Source organism: Hypomesus transpacificus, chromosome 2 (assembly GCF_021917145.1).
Source record: "Hypomesus transpacificus isolate Combined female chromosome 2, fHypTra1, whole genome shotgun sequence".
Classification (NCBI taxonomy): domain Eukaryota; kingdom Metazoa; phylum Chordata; class Actinopteri; order Osmeriformes; family Osmeridae; genus Hypomesus; species Hypomesus transpacificus.
In genome coordinates, this window is record NC_061061.1 from 5,509,119 (window position 1) to 5,527,950 (window position 18,832).

Genomic DNA, 18,832 nt, shown 5'->3' on the forward strand with positions numbered 1-18,832 from the left:
AAATCAAACACTTTGTGAACAATATGAACAAGAAAAAACACTTTTGCAATGAGCAGGCTGGATATGAACGGTTTTATTTATAAACTGAAGTTACAACACAACACTGACAAATTTCTCATGTGACAAGTCAGTGTGATGGCTGTGACTGAACACTGTCTGTGAGTGCCTTGTAGTTTGGCTCATAAGCAGAGACAGCCAGTCTGAGGCAGTCTGTGAGGTGTCTGTCAGTAAGCCGGCTCCTGTACTTGGATTTGGTGATTTTCATCTGTGAAAATGCCATTTCACAGAGGTAGGTCGATCCAAAGTAGGCACTCACTTTTAGTGCACATGCACTGAGGAGAGGAAACTTCTCTCGGCTGACAAGTCCCCAAAAGTCACTGTCCCTTGACCTGGCTTTCAGCTCAATGTCATTTTGCAAATCAAGCATCTCCATGTCCACTCCACTTGGCAAAGCAAATGCTTTCTCGAATTGGTCTGCAACCTCCTCTGTATTAATAGGCAGGAATGGGTTTGAAAGAAATGCAGCAATATCCTTCATGATTTCTAACTCACCAAAACGTCGACTGAACTCCGCTGCCAGTTTGTCCAGGTGCACACAGTACTGCTCAGGGTGAAAGTCAGAAGAGTCTTTGATGGACTGTGACATTTTTTCCAGGTTTGTAAAGTGTGTCAGCGTCCCTTTCCTCAGATTCGTGGTCCAGACACAGAGTTTGGCCTTGAACGCATTCACTGCGCTGATCATGTGGAGGAGGTGCCGGTCGTGCCAGAGTTCGTGGTTGAGCGAGTTCAGTTTTCCGGTTAGGTCCGTCAGAAACCCCAGGTCCAGTAGCCACGCATCCGTTGAAAGTTCCTCGTGCTCCTCGTTCCTTTTCGACAGAAACGTCTTAATCTCAGGCAGCAAGTCAACAAATCGCTGCAGCACTTTTCCGCGACTCAACCACCTGACATCAGCATGCAGAAGCAGGTCTCCATACGCCGAATCGAGCTCATCCAATAACGCCTTGAATAAGCGATGCTGAAGCGCTTTTGCTCGAATCGAGTTTACCACTTTGACCACCAGTGACATGACATGAGAAAAGTCCACAACTTTCCCAGCCAAGGCTTGCTGATGAATCACACAGTGATACTTCATGAAGTCGGGGAAATCCGGATCATTACGGCACAGTGCTATAAAACCAGCGTGCACACCGCACATTGCCGGTGCCCCATCGGTAGTGATTGCCACCAGTTTCTGAATGGGGATGTTCTTTTCACGGACATAGCTTTTAAAAACGTTGTAAATATCCTCACCTCTCGTTCTCTCTTTTAATTGGAGAAGAGTGAGGAAGTCCTCCTTTGTTGTAAAGTCCTGGAAAGCCATTCTGACAAATACAACAAGCTGAGCCGTGTCCATTACATCCAGCGATTCATCAAACTGCAGTGAAAAATATTCACAGAGTGACAAGTCCTCCAACACCTGTTGACCAACGTTATCCGACAGTAACTCGATCCTTCGTGTCACTGTTGTAGGACCAAGAGGCACAGCACGGAATGCAGCTTTTATGTCCTCTTTGTTTTTGAAGGTGCTGCAAACAGTCTCTGCGGTGACGGTCAATAGTTCCTTAAACAAATCCCCATCTGTAAAAGGTCTCTTGTGTTTAGCCAAAATGTGGCTAATACGAAATGACGCCTCAGTTGCAGCCTTACTTTGAGACGTAGGTTGTGAGAAAAGCGACTGTTGAGCCTTCAACTCCACTTTCAGCTCCTGAACTTTTTTGGCGCGGATTGCGCTCTTTGGTGGATAGCAGTCTTTGAATTTCGGATGGTTAGTGTTGTGGTGCCGCTCCAAATTCCCTCGCTTAGACAGTGCCTGTGGCTGGTGGCACAACATACACACACTCTTGTCTTTTACCAAGGTAAAGATGAATTCCTCCTCCCATTCATGATGGAAACTGTAGTTTTTCGCCCTCTTTCGTGGTGCCTCTGCCATGCTTGCTAACACTATGTGGACAACACGGCCGGGTAAATAAACAAACCAACGGCAACCACGCCCACAGGTATCCTGGGATAGCAGGTCTCTCAAAGGTCGTCTTCGGGAAAAAACGCCCATTTATTCTGTCGGTGAATTGCTTTGCAACACGCACAGGCCAATATGCAAATCCAGGTACAAGAGAACGCGCGTTCAGTTTAAGAATCCTCCGCGTTCATGAATTAGTCGGAGATCAGTATTTCTGAAATTATTTTGGAGATCGACAGGGAAAGTCTCCGAGATCGACACGTCGATCGCGATCGACAGGTTGGCGACCTCTGTATTACAGGTAACACTAGCATGCTAGTAGCATTGCTTCGAGTAGCCTGTTATGCTTGCTGTGGGCACCGTCGGAAATATTTAGAATTCACGCATCTAAAGGTTCGCTTGACTCATGCTGCTGAAAAATGTCATAGAATGTCCTGTAAAATAAAGGATGGATCGGCCAGTGGATTGGCTAAATTTTCCGATCCCCGATCCAGCTATTTTGTCAATATCGGGGCCGATATCCGATCTTAGTATCGGATCGGTGCACCCTTAGCGACAACCAGTTGCGAGCATAGATGTCGCCAGCGTGTGAGCTAAGGCATAGCAGTGGCAGAATGGGGTACAAGTCCGATAAGAATCAGAGACATGATGCAAACTTTACGGAAATGTATGCTGTCACTGTATAGTATGTAGGGCTAAATATAGGGCTATTGTAGATGGAACTCATCACTGCTTTTTTTCTTTGTGATATGAGTATGATTTCATATGAACGCATTGAATCGGATGAAATAAACTGTTAACATGAACAGCTCCGTCGCCAGGGAAAGAAAGCTTAATCGTTATTTTGGTAACCGAAATCTTCCACAAGACTTACCATAGCTTATAACTTTATATTCAAACGAAATAGCACAACATTAACACTGCCTGCAATTTAACATCAGTATAGAAATGTGGCCTGTGTTTTAAGCTATATGTTCATCCTACAAAACCAAACGCCTATTAATGGATATAACGTGATCTAAAAAGACTTGGTAATAATGTAATAAATAAAAGCTTGAGAACTGTGTCTAAAACATACTTTATTGAACATTTGCCTTTGAAAGGGACAAATTCACAGAACCATATAGGCTACAAGACGTTTCCATCAGATGTAAGTGGGGGTGAAACATAGTCACCGAGGACCTTCATTGTCCCACAAAAGCAGTCTTGCTTGATGACACGATCAAAAAAAGAATACTGGGTGTGTTTAACAAAAGCAAGAAGGCAAGACCAATATTATTTAAATATATATCCTTTCCTATTGTGGTTAACAGTTTATGTATTAATCTTCGTCTTTGCTCCAGATAAACATGTCAACAATCTATGCTCGCGCTCAACATAATATATTTCCCATCATGTCATGAACGTTTTTACGAAAAATCAAATCTGTTTTAAAATAACGGGAATAAACTATATTAACAACATTTCATGTATGTGTGACAACCATTTGCTAAACTTGCTACAACAGGGCAGGCAACTCAAGCCATTTCTCCCTGTGCTCATTTGATACAAGTCTAAGGCTCATTCAGCTCAATGTAAATCGGCTATCGGCCAATGTGAACTTTTGTGCTCGTGCCCTGTTAGTATCCGCAAGCACATTTGCAGGCAACTTTTAATGACTTAGGCAAATAAATGGGGTGCTAGTTTACCCATTTCGGATTGGTTTCAAACTTAGCAAAAACAATTATATTAAAAAGCTAGTAGTATGAGCCAGGTTCGAGAATCGAACAAAAATTATTGGGGGAGATAGTTTTGTAAATGTTAACATTTACATTACATTTACATTTATTCATTTAGCAGATGCTTTTATCCAAAGCGACTTCCAAGAGAGAGCTTCACAAAGTGCATAGGTCACTGATAATAACAACAAGATAGCCCCACAGCATTGCGGGTAGTCAAAAACAAAAAGTACATATTGTGAACAACCAAAAAATAGTGCTAAAGGGAAGAAACCATAAGAGCATGTAGTTAAACAAGTTAAAATTACACAACATTAATCTCTAAGTGCAGGTGTACCTGTAGGAAAGCAATAAAAATAGGATTAACTAAAAAAAAGAATACAACAGTTTAAATCAGCTACCACTAACCAACAAGAGCAACAGTCTAAGCAAGAGTCATTGTGAACCTTGAGGAAACTAGCGTTGGGCTCAGCAAACCATTCCTAAGTACCATTGTACTCCCGGAACAAGTGCGTGTTAACTGGAGTTAATAGAATTAAAAACGACCGGAAGAATCAGAAGTCAAACACGAAATGCAATACCAAATACATCCACCGGGGCCGTCGCTTCAAGCCGGGGTGCGAGGGGTGGGGGCTTGGGAGAACCTCGGTTGGGGAAAAACTACGTCCGAACAGGAGCTGTTCGGACCAATCAAATTGTCAGGGCGGGCTTTATACGATGATGGACAGATATTCGACAGTAACGTAATCAACCACGTCACCACAGAGCGCTTGGGTTGAATTCGTTTTCAACAAACAACATATTACGTTGCTCTGATGGGTTGTAGGTCTATCCAATTGACCGTTCCCCAGGGCCACGCCCCCTTAGTTACTGTTGGTACGTCCGACATGATTCCCAGAACTGTCAACCCAAAAGCCATGGCGAGTACGGAGATATGCGCTATAGCTATCTGTGTGAGTGAGGATTTTTTGAGTAATACCTCTGCGATATCTTCCAGATCCAGGCAGAAGGGACTGCAATATGCAGTGGAGGGATATATTCAAAATAATTAAATTAGCAACGAAGGGGAAACAAAACAAAAATCGAAGCCAAAGCATACAGGTCTCAAGTAGCCTTGTCTGGCCCGTCACTTGAACAGCAAGCACAGGGTTGGGATACTCAGGAATAGGTCGCCCACTCAAAAAATTCTACGAAGATTAAAATAAAATACTTGTATAATGGCCTGTTGGGACATTTTGTTCGAAATTGATACAGTATTTTAAGCTCCTGGCAACTTGCTGGCGTTCGTTGGCTAGCTTAGCTTGCAATTTTACATTAAATTACATTTAGTCATTTAGCAGACGCTCTTATCCAGAGCGACTTACAGTAAGTACAGGGACATTTCCCCGGGGCAAGTAGGGTGAAGTGCCTTGCCCCACGACACAACGTCATGTGGCTCGGCCGGGAATCGAAATGGCAACCTTCAGATCACTAGCCCGATTCCCCAACCGCTCAGCCACCTGACTCTTTTTTTTACAGACGTTAACATAACCCATTAATCCCACACTGTTTTATCCACCGCCGGCACCTTCCCTCTTGAGTCTTCGGCTTTGCTAATGGAAAAAATACCACACCCCCCTCTAAACTTTTGGGATATCAGGTGTCAGATCGACACGTGCCATAGGCACACCGTTTAACCATGTTGCTTCTGAGTCAAAGCTTGACGGACCTTCTTCTCTTAGTAGCGGTTGCTAAGGTACGATTGGACGAGGACCGTTCTAGGGAGGAGTTTCGGGAACGGTCAATTGAGTGAAGAGGCGTTTGTTTTACTAGTTCGGTTGAAACACACCCCATACTCACAGCCCAACGGAGGTTTCTCAGACTCATATTCTGACCAGAAAATTATGAGTATGACAACGTCAGGCTAATGCTTATCCTACATGTACTATAGAAACTATCGAAAAACTATTCAATGAAATGAATAAGTTCTTATTTTCTTTGGTATTTTTGTGATTAGCAATGATGATTGCTGCTAGCTAACGTTAGTTTGCTAGCTGTATATAACATTTCACTGGGTCTTGCAACTGTTTGATTGACTGCAATTATTATCAAATGTTTTGTTCTACTAGCCATTTGCCTACTTTAGCAAGTCACAGTATTTCAAAGCCATGATAATGTAACTGAGAAGACTCAGTAAATAATTAAAGTAAATAAATAAAAGTAGTAAGCCCCCGTTCAAGTCAAATTAGCTGCACGGTCTGTAGAGATATTGGGACGAAGCTGCAATACAGTACATAACAGAAAGTGTTTCATTCTGCAGAAATTGTGTAAATGTTTAATGTAACAAATACTGTTTTTTATAACACCTCAATTGTTATCATTTGTATAATATTACAGCTCATCTTCGTTGGTCAAAGGCACAATGTTTACCCGGACGTGACTTTAGTGCATGGAAACCCTTACAAAAAATAAGTATATTAAAGTATACTATAAGTATACTAAAATATGCATAGTACACTTTTAGTTCACTTTTGATATACTTTTAAGAAGTATGCTTAAAAAATAGTTTACTTTTGTTATACTTTTAAGTATGCTTTGAAAATAGTTCACTTTTGTAAGAAGTATACTTAAAAAAAAGTTCACTTTTGATATACTTTTAAGTGTGCTTTGAAAATAATTCACTTTTGTAGGAAGTATACTTAGAAAATAGTTCACTTTTGATGTACTTTTAAGTATGCTTTGAAAATAGTTCACTTTTTATGTACTTTTAAGTATGCTTTAAAAATAGTTAACTTTTGATATACTTTTAAGAAGTATGCTTAGAAACTGGTGTACATTTCTTCTGGAGTAGGATGTACGTTTTCTACTATTATACAGCAAAAACAGTCCAAATAATTACAGGTTATTTTTTTTGGATCCATCTCATTCTAATTATTAATGTCTATGAAAATATATTATTCATTGCACATTGAATCTTTTTTGGTATTGAAGCTGTAATCTTAGTTACTGCCAAAACATTCTGAAGCTCTATAATCTTATACTAATAATTATCAATTGGAGTATTAATGGACAAAAACTAAAAAGCTACTTGAGAAAGAAGCAGACAGAAGGGTTGCATTATGCATTTGAAGGTTATACTGTAAAACTGACTGAAGAACGAAACAACGACGTGAAATAATGAAGATAGTGTGGCACTTTGGCTGGTCAATTCCCATGATGCAAGGCGGTAAATAGTATTAAAATTTGCTGATAAGTTTGCCGTTTGTTCGAAATACAAATGTAACTTCATGAATTTCGTTTTTTTTATGTGTCTGCTTAGAATGTAGTGTTTTGTTGCGTGGTAATTGTCATTGTTATGCTGGTTCACCATTGTAACCATGAGTTAAATGACTGTTACATTTGATAATAAAAGCTGGATTCTTGTGTTACTGATGTCAATGCAGCAAATAGCTTCTTTCAGCTATCATTCTGCAGTGAAATGATGCGAGGGCCCAGTTCTTGCCAAGTGACTTGAGATTTGAGGCGTTTGAGGGGCCCCAAAACATTTTTGTAAGGGAAAGTGAAACGTAAATGTAGGCTAGTGTAGTGCCTCAAAAAGTAATGTCAGGCACTGAATGATCACTAGATATAAAGAAAACGTTGACTTCCACTCGGTGCTATTCACTAACAGTAAAAATAAATTGTATATGTGCACTGCTGTTCGTAGACGCGCTCCAGAGGTCGTTGCTGCATTGCTAAATGATAGCAACTCACCGGGAGGACACTTCATCAACTCTCCTCATTCTCCTACTCATTCTCCTCGGTTACAATGAACCGTTTAATAAATGAATCATTTAATTGGCTTTGACGGCCGGCTGCGGGCCATCATATACATTAGTGGTTCTTGCCACCTCTTCTTCATCCAGGTCAGTCGCCGTAGTTCTAGTACTAGACTGAGGCTACTCTGCTCCACGACTCCCCAACGTGATGTAATTGTCGAATTGCGCTAATATGCTAATGCTAACACAAAGAATGTCAAAAAATGGTCTTACACACCATTTTGAGATTTCTTGTATAATATACATATCTTGAGTGCTTTATGTACCCATCAATCGACAGTGGTGGTTAACCCGCCATATGGCCTTTAAGTCACTTGACCCCAGGTACGTGTTCCCTGGGTGCAAGCATTTCTCTCACACCGCTCTGCCTAAACTTTATGCCGAGTGTTGGGAAAAAGTTGAGGAAAAAAATATCTTGGGATAAAAAAATAAATAAAAACTTGGGGTGGCAGTATTTTTCTACCCCTTAGATCCGCCACTGGACGTGGTTGATTACGTTACTGTTGATCATTTGTCCATCATCGTATTAAGCCCGCCCTGACAATTTGATTGGTCCGAACAGCTCCTGTTTTTCCCCATCCGAGGTTCCAAAGACCCAACTTCCCGACCACATTTTTGTTGGGCTGGCAGCCAGGCTATACTTTCTCGGCATTTTGAGTGGAAATTTCATTTGCATTTGTACAGGTGTATTCGTGCACGTCGGGCTGGTCCTTCGCAGCGGAATGACAGTTTAGTGGCCACTCGCGTACCTCACAGTTGCGTATTGATCAGCCAGACACGCTTATCCACTCGATTACTATTGATCAAACAGAATGATGGTTTGGCTGTAGCCTACTTGAAACATACTATAGAGAACATATTCGCTGACATGCATTGCACACGTGATGACCACACCTTAATTTTTTTCATGCAGACTTTTTTTTGGCCTTTGGCACTCGGGCTTTGTCATTGGCGCTCGGGAAAACGGCTTTGGTGCGCGCCAACATGTTCTCTATGCAGGAAAAACCCTGCAACTGAACATTGTGTGTGGTGTTTTGACAACAAGGTGATGTGTAATTGACATCAGAGTGTAAAGAAGGAAAGTCAGAGTCTAATGGAGATAAGAGTGTGAAGTAATGCCAAATTGGGTTGAACAATTATACATGAAGTGAAGGTTTTGCAAATTGTGCCGAATTTGGGCTGTTTGCGTGTTAACAACTGAGAAAAACTGTAAGCAGCTCCCTCATCCACCACTTCATCAAAATAAAATGACACGCCATGATTGAAGTAAAGGACAGGCTACGTAGGTCGAGGTCCTTTTTTTATAGACCTTTACTTCATTGATTGAAAAAACAGACACCCTCTAAACACATTAAATGAAATTGACTTTTTGTAGGGCTGTCATACGATTAAAATATTTAGTCGCGATTAATCACATTATTTCATATGATTAATTGCGATTAAAAGAGCAAAGAAATCTGTCCAGATACCAATTTGTGTCTTGAAAATTACAGTATCAAACATGTGTAAATAAACAATGGGTGCATGTTATTTCTGCTATTTTGTTTTGGATTAGGAATGTGTTGCTTTGGATAAAAACATTAAAGAATACACCCACTCATTAACTGTTCTGTGTGACCACACAAAAGCACACATACACAGATCCTCATACACAAGTGTACAAACACACACACACTCTTTCTCTTGCCCCGTGGAGGCCAGCTGATCCTGGTGCAGGGAGGCGCCTAGCCTCATTAGACTCACAGCAGCTGTGTACAGTTACCATGGAAACCTTTGTCTGCGCTAATCGGATGGATGGAGAGAGGGATAAGAAGAAGGCTCCTGATTGCTGAAAGCTGGCCAGAGAAATGAAAGAGTGGGTGGAGAGAGAGTGATTCCCTCTCTAGACCACAGAAAACATTTTGTAGGCCTAAATTATAGATTTGTTATGCTGATTATCAATTTTATCATGTAATAAACTTATTATTATAAGAGTTAGTCTGATTGACTGGGGTTATACAATGTGAAAAAATTACAATTTACTGCAAGTATCAGGTATTTTAAAATAAAATAAAGGTTTTCAAAGATCTACATGTATTTGGAATAGAGAATAACGCGTGACCATCATGCCATCAAGTGTTCACTAGAAGTATAGCAATGACCAGCTGCAAAATAGTTTAGATGGTTTATGTGTTTTTTGTCTTTACATTTAGCCTCTGGACCCTTTTATCAATCATCCAAAACAAAACCAGAGAGCTTCCTGGATAGCTGAAAGGAGAGCAGGAGATGGGGGAGGGAGGAGGATAGAGGATGAGATGCAAGAGCTGAAACAAACAAGTATCATAGAGAAGCAGGAGATTCATATGGTCATCTATGGATGGGGATCTGGATGTGTGATGCAACTGGGATTGGAAGATTGGGAGGAGCTGTGCTCCTCTCTAACTCCAACAAATACAATGATACACATTACATTAAACTGTCTTAGTTACAATCACATCATGTGTGTAAAACAGAGTCAACACAATGACAAAAGGACAGGCATTGGATTTAATTTGTTATTGGAGTCTGAAGAAGTTATGATCATCTAAAAAATACGTTTTACAGAGAAATGCGCTGTCTCCCTAAGACAAGTATGCTTCCCCAAAAGCCCAATGTACAAAATGTCATAGCATATTCACAGCATTTGTTATCCTGTATGTACAATTCTCAAATCAAATAAAAACTAAGAATGTTGAAGGACATCACACATAACTAACACTTATAGTATTTATTTAAAGTTAAACAACCAAAATACAAAATAAATCTAATAACATTCCATGACGTTGTCTGATAGATAATTGAGTGATATGCAGCAGACTGAGCAAAGGACTGTTCAGCTGTTCTGTACTATTTATGGGTTGAGCATAACCATTCTCTGTTGTAGCTATGGATACATTGCTATTCCACGAAAGCTTTCATTTGCAATTGTACCTTCATGTCCCCAAATTAAAGTACATGGAAGAAACCTCTATATATATTTGTTGGATAACACTGTTTGTTAGATAACTTAAATTTGTTGAAACTTCCAGAAACAAAGCCTTAACATCACTGATTGTCACTGCTCATCAGTGACAGGGACACGTCTCAAGGAAGAAACTATGTAAAAATATTTAACTCCGAAAAGAGATCATATTCTATGATTTTCTATTCCAATCTAATCTTTCACAGATTAATTTTAGAAGAGTTTGAGAAGTTTGTTTAAGAAGTAATTGTTTTGTTTTAATAAAAAGAGGTTAAATCTTCAGCGTGATTGACTTAATTACTGAGTAATTAGAAAATAACTGGTCACAGACATTTTCTAATAAAACTGTATTATTTTTCCAGTATTTTCACAAGGTAACTGACGGGCATGTTTCTGCTCCTTCTCTCTTATCTGTCCACTCTGTCTGTCTCTTTCTCTCTCACTCTCTCGCTCTCTCTCTCTCTCTCTGTTTCTCAGTTCATGGCATCGCATAGAATAGGCAAAATGTAACATGGACAAAAACCTGATCAAGGACAAAAAATTATCCACATTATTGTAAGACATTTTCTGTAAAAAAAGACATATGACACTGACACGTCACATAAAGCCCAAAGACAAACTGTCATAACTGTATGTGTGTCTGTGGTGTTCCTTTCTCCACAGCAGTTCTCATCTGAAGTTCAAATTAAGTTTCCTTTCAGCAATATTCGGTGTCTTTAATTTAGTTTATCTGACATGGTTTTCCATTGTAGAGTTTATTCAGTTTGATGTCTTGCACATTGAACAATCTCAATAAACACACCCAAAGTGTATTAGACATAAAATAAAATAAACATTCCGGTCTGCAGTACCACCACCAAGTACCACTGCACAGACAGGAACCATGTTTCCCATACCAGAGAGTAACTGTAATAGCTGTACACTATGTTATGATAATTTTGAAACAGATAACTGACACAGACATCTCTCTCACACACAGCAACAACCATGTGTCTTCAATTCCCAACACATTACAGGGTCCCATACTCCCCAGCTCTCTTAACAGCCAGACCAGTCAGAGCCAGCCTGCATTAACCACAATCTTTTTCTCTCTCTCTCCTCTGTCTTTCTCTCTCTGTCTCTCCCTTTCTCTCTACCTCTCTCATCTCTCTAGTCACGCTTGGCCCTCCCTTTCCTCTTCCTCCTCCCGTTCTCTTGTTTCTCCAGCTTCTCATCCACCTTGCCTGCCATCTGCGCTACATTGGCCACCTTGCTCAGCCCGTTAATAGCCCCATTAGCAAGGGCCTTGGCAGCCTTGGAGCTGTCACGGTCGCGACGAGGCAGCCGGCGGTAGGTCTGGTAGTAAAAGTTTCCAAAGAGGACAATAAAGGTGACGGCATAGCAGATGAGGGCGTAATGCATCCAGTGGGGGAAGTCACAGTCCATGTAGAGAGACAGGGCCGTGTGTCCAATAGTTACGTGGAATTGGATCTGAAGCACACATACACGCATTACTCGGCAGAAAATAATACAGTGAAAATTGCAGTCAATAATTGGAACCCAGTATCAGAAACATAGGCTATTTTACAGTAATGCTGTAATTACCAGCAGTTATTCTGCATGACTCATGAATGATGAACTTCAGCAGGGTTTGTGTAAACATTACAGGCGTCATTGTGTTGCTAAAAAAAACAACGAAGCATTTATAGCAGGTTGGAGGTTTGTGAACGTATCAGACTCAGTAAGATTCTGCAAACTACAGATCTCATACCATCTGGATAATGGTGAGGTACTTCTTCCACCACAGAAACTTCTGGATCTTCGGCCCACACGAGGCAAGACCGTAATACAGGTACATCAGCACGTGGATGGCGGCATTCATGTGTGCCCCAAAGAATGCTATCGGAGCAACAAAGACAATAATATAAGCAAAGAAGATGGAGTAAAAACGACATTTAATGAAATTAAATTATTGTTAAATTATGCTTTATAAACATGTACAGTAGGGACACATTTTAGTGTTATTTTTTATATCCAATCCCATAAAATTTAAAAACGTTTTTTTAATATGTTTTATTTTGAATTCCAGTGTTTATTAGGTGTCATACCATCAACGGTACAGTAAACCCTCACAGGAAAAGATTAAAAAGTGATGTACTCACACTGCCCTCCTGCAACCCACTTGATACCAATCCACCAGAGGGTAAACATGGTGCAGTGATGGTAAACATGTAGGAAGCTGACCTGGTTGAACTTCTTTCTGAGGATGAAGAACACTGTGTCCAGGTACTCCACCCCCTTAGACACAAAGTACCACCACAGCGCCGCTGCTATCTGTTTCAAGAAAGAAAGAGCAAAAGTTAAAAGGTATGGGAAAAGTTGACAAACCCTTCAAGATTCTGGCCTCTATGTTGGTCCATATTGATGAAAATCAGTGATTTGATACCAAAACTGAACCGTAAAGAAATATGTTGGTACTTTGCAGTATTTGAGAACCTGTTCAGTGACTTGTACCAACAAAAAAAAGAAAATCTAAATCTGCTACTTGAGAGCTGTTGATTTGGGATTACAGTACATCTTAACTGTCTGTAGACTCAATTATTAGTATCTCTCACCTCTTAGCCTTCATTCAAAACAGACGATGTGTCGGGGGTTAACGTCATGAAGTGAAGATAAAATGACCGACCCACACCCCACCCCACCTGGATCTCATAGCAGGGTTGGTTTAGACAAATAGCGTCTGATCATGTTTCTCCATGTCTTTTCCAAACTAACTTGTTTCTAATTACATCCTCGCAGCCTCTGATTTGACCAGCTGGCTTGCATGACCCAGTTATTATCCAATCCAGGTCAACATTTTGGTCACCCTGCATCCAATTACAGTTAAAGGCACTGGGCACTGGCAACACTATCTCACTCAGTTCTTAAACTACCATTTATGAAGTGTAAGAGATACATCATCTGTATTTATTTCAGTGAAACAGACATAGTCACCAAACAACCTCTTTTACAAATACTCACCCTGACTTCGTTGGGGTCGTCTGAATAGTTTACTGGCTGACAGATGTAACTGTAGCTGGCTGCCCGTGCTGCCATGAAGAGCTGCAAATAGAACACAATAACAACTGATATAAACTGCAAAAAAGAGAGTTTGTGTGAATAACAAATGTATTGAACTAATTTACCTTGATTAAACCTTTTGAAAAAGATACATGGACAAGAGGTGGACGCTTATTGAGATGCTTATTTTGTGAATTCTGGCCTTGAGGACAATGATAAGCCTACCTCTTTACAGATGAAGAAGTTAAAGAAGACCATGCTGAAGTTGTAGGCAATGAGGGTCTTCTTGAGCTGCAAAGGCTCGCGGTTCCTCATGTATTTGGGCCCCAACCACAGGAAGAGCAGATAGGATGAACTGATTGCCAGCGTGGGCAGAGGAGAGTCCATAAGCGGCCATTTTTCTACCCGCTTGTCTGTTGAACATAGAACATGTCCACATTAGGAACTCTGTTTTACACTTCTATTTCTCATTCTCATTCTTTCTCATTCAAGTTCATGCATGTATACAAGCATGCAAAAACACACACACACACAGACACATCCTTCTGACAAATCTCACCTGCTATGGTTAGGCCCCATTTGTAGAATTCAATGGTGTCATTTATGAGATGTGTGACAATCTCCATGTTTGTGGCCAGTATCCTACAGATAGATATTATAAGGGAAGTCAATCAAATGCAGATGACAGCCGAGTAGATTATCTGTCTTCTTTTCTCTGTGACAGTTTTTCTCCATTGCTGAGGTACATTTTAAATGTTTTAATTGGAATAACGTTTAGATGAGGGGTAGGGTTGTGTATTGTGTGAATAATGTCTGCCTAACCCTTAAATCAACTGTTAGGCCTATATTATGTAATTAACTAATTTACCAATTAATGGCATTACTGGGATATGGAAAATATTGGATAAAATGTATTGAGCATTTTGTATTAGGCCAGTGCAGGACAATAGCTTTTAAATTTAGGCCAACAGACAAGGAAAGATTCCGAGGAGCCCCGAGGAAAGGTCCTTGTACGCTACACATGAAGAGAAGGAGCATGTGTCAGCAGGTTTTTGGCCAAAGCTGACGAAACAGTAACCGTCATTCAGAGGTACAGGGCTTTTTCAACTTCACATCATAACAGGTCCTTGTATATTAGGTGCCAGACAGATGCATAAACCCTCCAACGCATATAGGCCGAGATAATACAACGTGATTTAATCATCCTAAAAAATGACGCCTCCTCTTTTTGCCCATGATAAGCGATGCACCAGCATCTGCCATAGCAAGCGCTGGATAATATTCGATGAATAAAGCCTTCCACGTAATTATGATAAAGAGGATGCATAACAAATAAAAATCATAATTTCCTTTATTATTTTTGTCAAATTTATTTCATATACTCTGATGGTGACTGATTTACATTTCGCAACATAGCATTGCTCATATGGCCCGTATGCCTCGATGATAAATCATTCGATCCTATTAGAATGGAGAATATACTTGAAATTAAGGCTTCGAAATGAAACAATCAAGCAAATTCACACAAGAGAAATAAAAGACTGGAAAGACTTTTGCGTACTAATAGCTTAACCTACATTCATTGAATGAAGATGCGGTTCATCTTACCGTGTCCACAGATAACAATCCTTCTATAATGACATTCAGTGCAAGGTCATGCGGATAAAATATTCCTTAGTGTTGAGTATAGTGAAGTATATAGAACTGCTTTATTACGCAACTTTATGGACTCAAACAGATTATCAATTTTATATCCCACGATTTCATAAATCCCTTACAGAGGGACCGTGCAACCCTCTTCACTGCGTCCTATGGTGCTTGAGACACTTGATGGATGCCTGGATATGTGGTGAGTGTACGCATGCGCACTGAAGTCGACAGATGCAGCAAGGTTACTACGCTGTTACCGGCATTTGTACTAGAAATTTTAGTGTTCCATACATTGCACCCTGCCGATGGCTTATACTCTCTATCTACATGGCCCTTTGGGCTGTATTATTTTGCGCAGTCTTACGTAGAATTGCTATGCGGGAACACATTTGGATACAAGGCCGTAATCCCTCGGATGATCGATTGATATAATTCCATTGATTTACTCCGTCGCGCAATAGGCTGTGTAAAATAAGTCCCTAACCCTTTCTGTCAGTAAACTGGATGTTAAAGTGAAAGATCTTTTGGATGCTACATTATTGAAGGATCAACAGTATATGCCTACTGTATATTCAAGATGAAGATCTGGAGCACGGAACATGTTTTCAGGTTAGCTGCCATGGGCACTTAGTTAGATCAGCATCGTTTTTACAGTGTAAAGTATTCAAAATTGCCTCATGAATGTTATCAGAACGGTTTCTTGTAAAGTTGTTTTAAATAATAATTATAATATTGTCATTTAGCTGAAGGCCACTTTTCATTTTAGCAGGGATGCTTGACCTGCACTACTGTCTCTTTTATAGATCGATAGTAAAACGTGATTTTACTTTATTTTAATTTACTGAATGTCATAGAAGACTCGTCTTCTTTTTTGGTGATGCTGCATTGTATGATAACAACTGTCACTGAGTCTGAGAGGAGAGCGAGAGAGGAATGGTACAATGTTGCATTTCCCTCTAGGCTGTCAGAGAGGCTAGCCAAATAGCCATTGTCTATTAGTTAATTGCACCCTAATCATGTCCAGATACGACAATTGCTCATTCTTTTGCATGATTTGTCCACTATCAGCTATCCATGGGAGACAGTGATCAAGGCGGCGATGAGGAAGTACCCCAATCCCATGAACCCCAGTGTGGTGGGCGTTGACGTACTGGACAGGAAACTGGATCAGGAGGGACGCCTGCATAGCCACAGGCTACTCAGCACCGAGTGGGGCATCCCAGGGATTGTGAGAACGGTTAGAACCTTATTCTATAGGCAGACCTGTTCTGTTTGAGATGTGTCCCTGTGGGCTATACAGTTTAGATGTACCGACAGATCAGTCCAACCTCCAGTCCTGTATACAATCTGGCCTGCTCTGGGCATAGTTCTGTTCTGTGTGAGGCTTTGCGCATCTTGTGCATGATATTGGTAGAGACATGTTAATTTTGTCCGCCCCTAAACCCACACCTATGAACTACACGGAACAGGAATCACCACTTAGATTTTCCCTGGCCCACAGTACTGTTCTACACTCTGACCTACGGAACAGACCTTGGTCTCTGACTGTTTTACACTCTGAACTGCAACACACGCATTACAAAGTTAAACTAGTGATGGTACAATTTCTGGGGAAATTGTGGGGTGTGATTGCGTCGGTTGCAGGAGGGCCCGTTTTTTTACTGACATTTTTACAACTAATATTTCTGTATATTTTATATAAAAATGGGTACTTATTATTTATGAAGATTGCATAAATTCATGTCATTTCATGCGAGAGGGAATTGTGATATAGGATAACAGCCTCAGTTGAAAAGTTGCATCAAAATGAAGAAATTGGGCAATCTGTTGTAAAACAAAATGGTCCTAACTTCTATGACTTATACGTCCCTTAAGTTTTTCCCTTCTAGTGATATTTCCGAGCATTTAACCTACTCATATTGCATTAATTAATTATTAAAGAACCCCTGTTGAAACAAGCTTATCTAACAACGTCACTGTTATCTCAGATGGAATTGCGATTTAAGCAGTACCATCTGCTGACTGAAAATATGCCCCCAAAAACATAAATAAGCTTGACATTTATTTTGGGGAAAATGGGTAATTCAAAAGACATTTACTGGAAGCGTAACAAATGAAAAATGCAACCATTTGGTCGCAGTCTAGAGCCCTGTGTGGATAAAGATGACCCTGGTAAATTGTACGATGAGCAAGCTAGTGTAATGGAATTTTAGGACATAGTTACAATGTATGTATGTGTTTAATAAGCAGTGATCTATAAGTTCCTTTGTTATAGACAGTGAAGTGTAAGAGGCTGAAGCTCTGTTGGATGCTTTGCTTGTAGGGAAAGTCAGGGAAGTCAGATGGTCTTAAGGTATTTATGATACCTAACTAAGAGCCAGGGGCATGGAGAAAGAGGACGTCAGCTTGGGTTTTCGTGACCTAGGGATTATGTAGTTGACCCAGCTGCTCTAACCTTTTGGCCAAGGAGATGGCCAGGTCAGACATCCTGTTTGTGTATCATTAACCATCTCCTTCTTTTAGAGAGAGAGCTGCTACATCAAAGGACTGTGGGACACTGGCTTGAGTTTATCCTAAATTGTCAGTGAGTAGAGTTGGCCAATCACACATCTAGTAGATCCTTTGTTCCAAGTTCATATTTATATTTAGTCATTTAGCAGACGCTCTTATCCAGAGTGACTTACAGTAAGTACTGTAAGGGACATTCCCCCCGAGGCAGGTAGGGTGAAGTGCCTTGCCCAAGGACACAACGTCATTTGGCATGGGGGGAATCGATCCGGTAACCTTCTGATTACCAGCCCAACTCCCTCACCGCTCAGCCATCTGACTCCCTCATATAAGGCAGTGCATGTGTGATGGTTCTTCACCTCTCTTTCGAACGATCTGTAGTTTACAGCTTGCATGTCCTTTGCTATGACGGGTCCAGAGCACTCTGTTAAGTTTGTACAAACTAAATAAATTGTATTGAAACAAATTGCCGCTAGAATTTTCCTTCACACTAGCCAACTACTAGACTACTGCTGTGTGGGAATCACAGGAGCTAAAGGCCCCGTCACACCATAATGTTCTGGTTAACGTTCTATGACGTTAGAGGAAACGTTGGTAATCGTCCATGGTCGCTGGTATAGCGCTGGTAGAGCGCCAGAAGAGCGTTGTGTGGACGCTGGTGACGCTGGTAATCGTCGGAGAACGCTGATCCCCCCCATAAAGTTTTTAACATGCACAAAAGTTCTCATGGAGACCAGCGTTCTTCAACATTTTATTTTAAACGCTGGATAACGCTAAAGAACGTTTGTGGAACGTTTGAGTAATGTTGCACATGTTTGGCTATTGTTAGTCAGTCGTTACCCTGGCGTTACTTGGTTGTTATTCATCATTTGTGAAAGCAAACGTTGTTTTCATCGCATTTTAACCAAGTTTCCTAGGTTTCTATGTACCTGCCGAAAAGTAGCCTCAACTTTCCTAGACTTTTAGCTACGGTACTAATCCTGAGGACTTGCTGATATAGCTGTCTGTCTTACTAGCACGTTGTATATATGCGTCATTGCTAACGTTTGGTGACGTTGTGACTGAAGTGGCTAGCAAACTAGCTACCATTCAAGGCACTTTTTGCCACAAAAACCTTGTATTCTACTAAAGGGTGCAACGGAAC

At 40.6% G+C, this 18,832-nt stretch overlaps 2 protein-coding genes across 2 annotated transcripts in view; one reads left to right on the plus strand and one right to left on the minus strand.

The window, feature by feature from the left end:
- Window positions 1-10,284: 10,284 nt before the first annotated feature.
- LOC124477698 (elongation of very long chain fatty acids protein 4-like) lies at window positions 10,285-15,325 on the minus strand. Its single transcript, XM_047035668.1, has 7 exons — window positions 15,139-15,325; window positions 14,090-14,172; window positions 13,756-13,943; window positions 13,492-13,572; window positions 12,633-12,804; window positions 12,242-12,369; window positions 10,285-11,961 (listed from the first exon to the last, which is right to left on the minus strand). Exons 2-7 carry the CDS (start codon window positions 14,154-14,156, stop codon window positions 11,641-11,643), a joined length of 957 nt encoding a protein of 318 aa, XP_046891624.1. The 5' UTR covers window positions 14,157-14,172; window positions 15,139-15,325; the 3' UTR covers window positions 10,285-11,640.
- A 106-nt stretch (window positions 15,326-15,431) lies between these two features.
- The window catches only part of prelid3a (PRELI domain containing 3A), a 65,052-nt gene continuing 61,651 nt past the window's right edge, over window positions 15,432-18,832 (plus strand). The window contains exons 1-2 of the mRNA XM_047036431.1: window positions 15,432-15,789; window positions 16,249-16,417. Coding sequence (XP_046892387.1) covers window positions 15,758-15,789; window positions 16,249-16,417 — 201 coding nt within the window. The 5' untranslated portion in view covers window positions 15,432-15,757. The remainder of the gene's footprint in view (window positions 15,790-16,248; window positions 16,418-18,832) is intronic.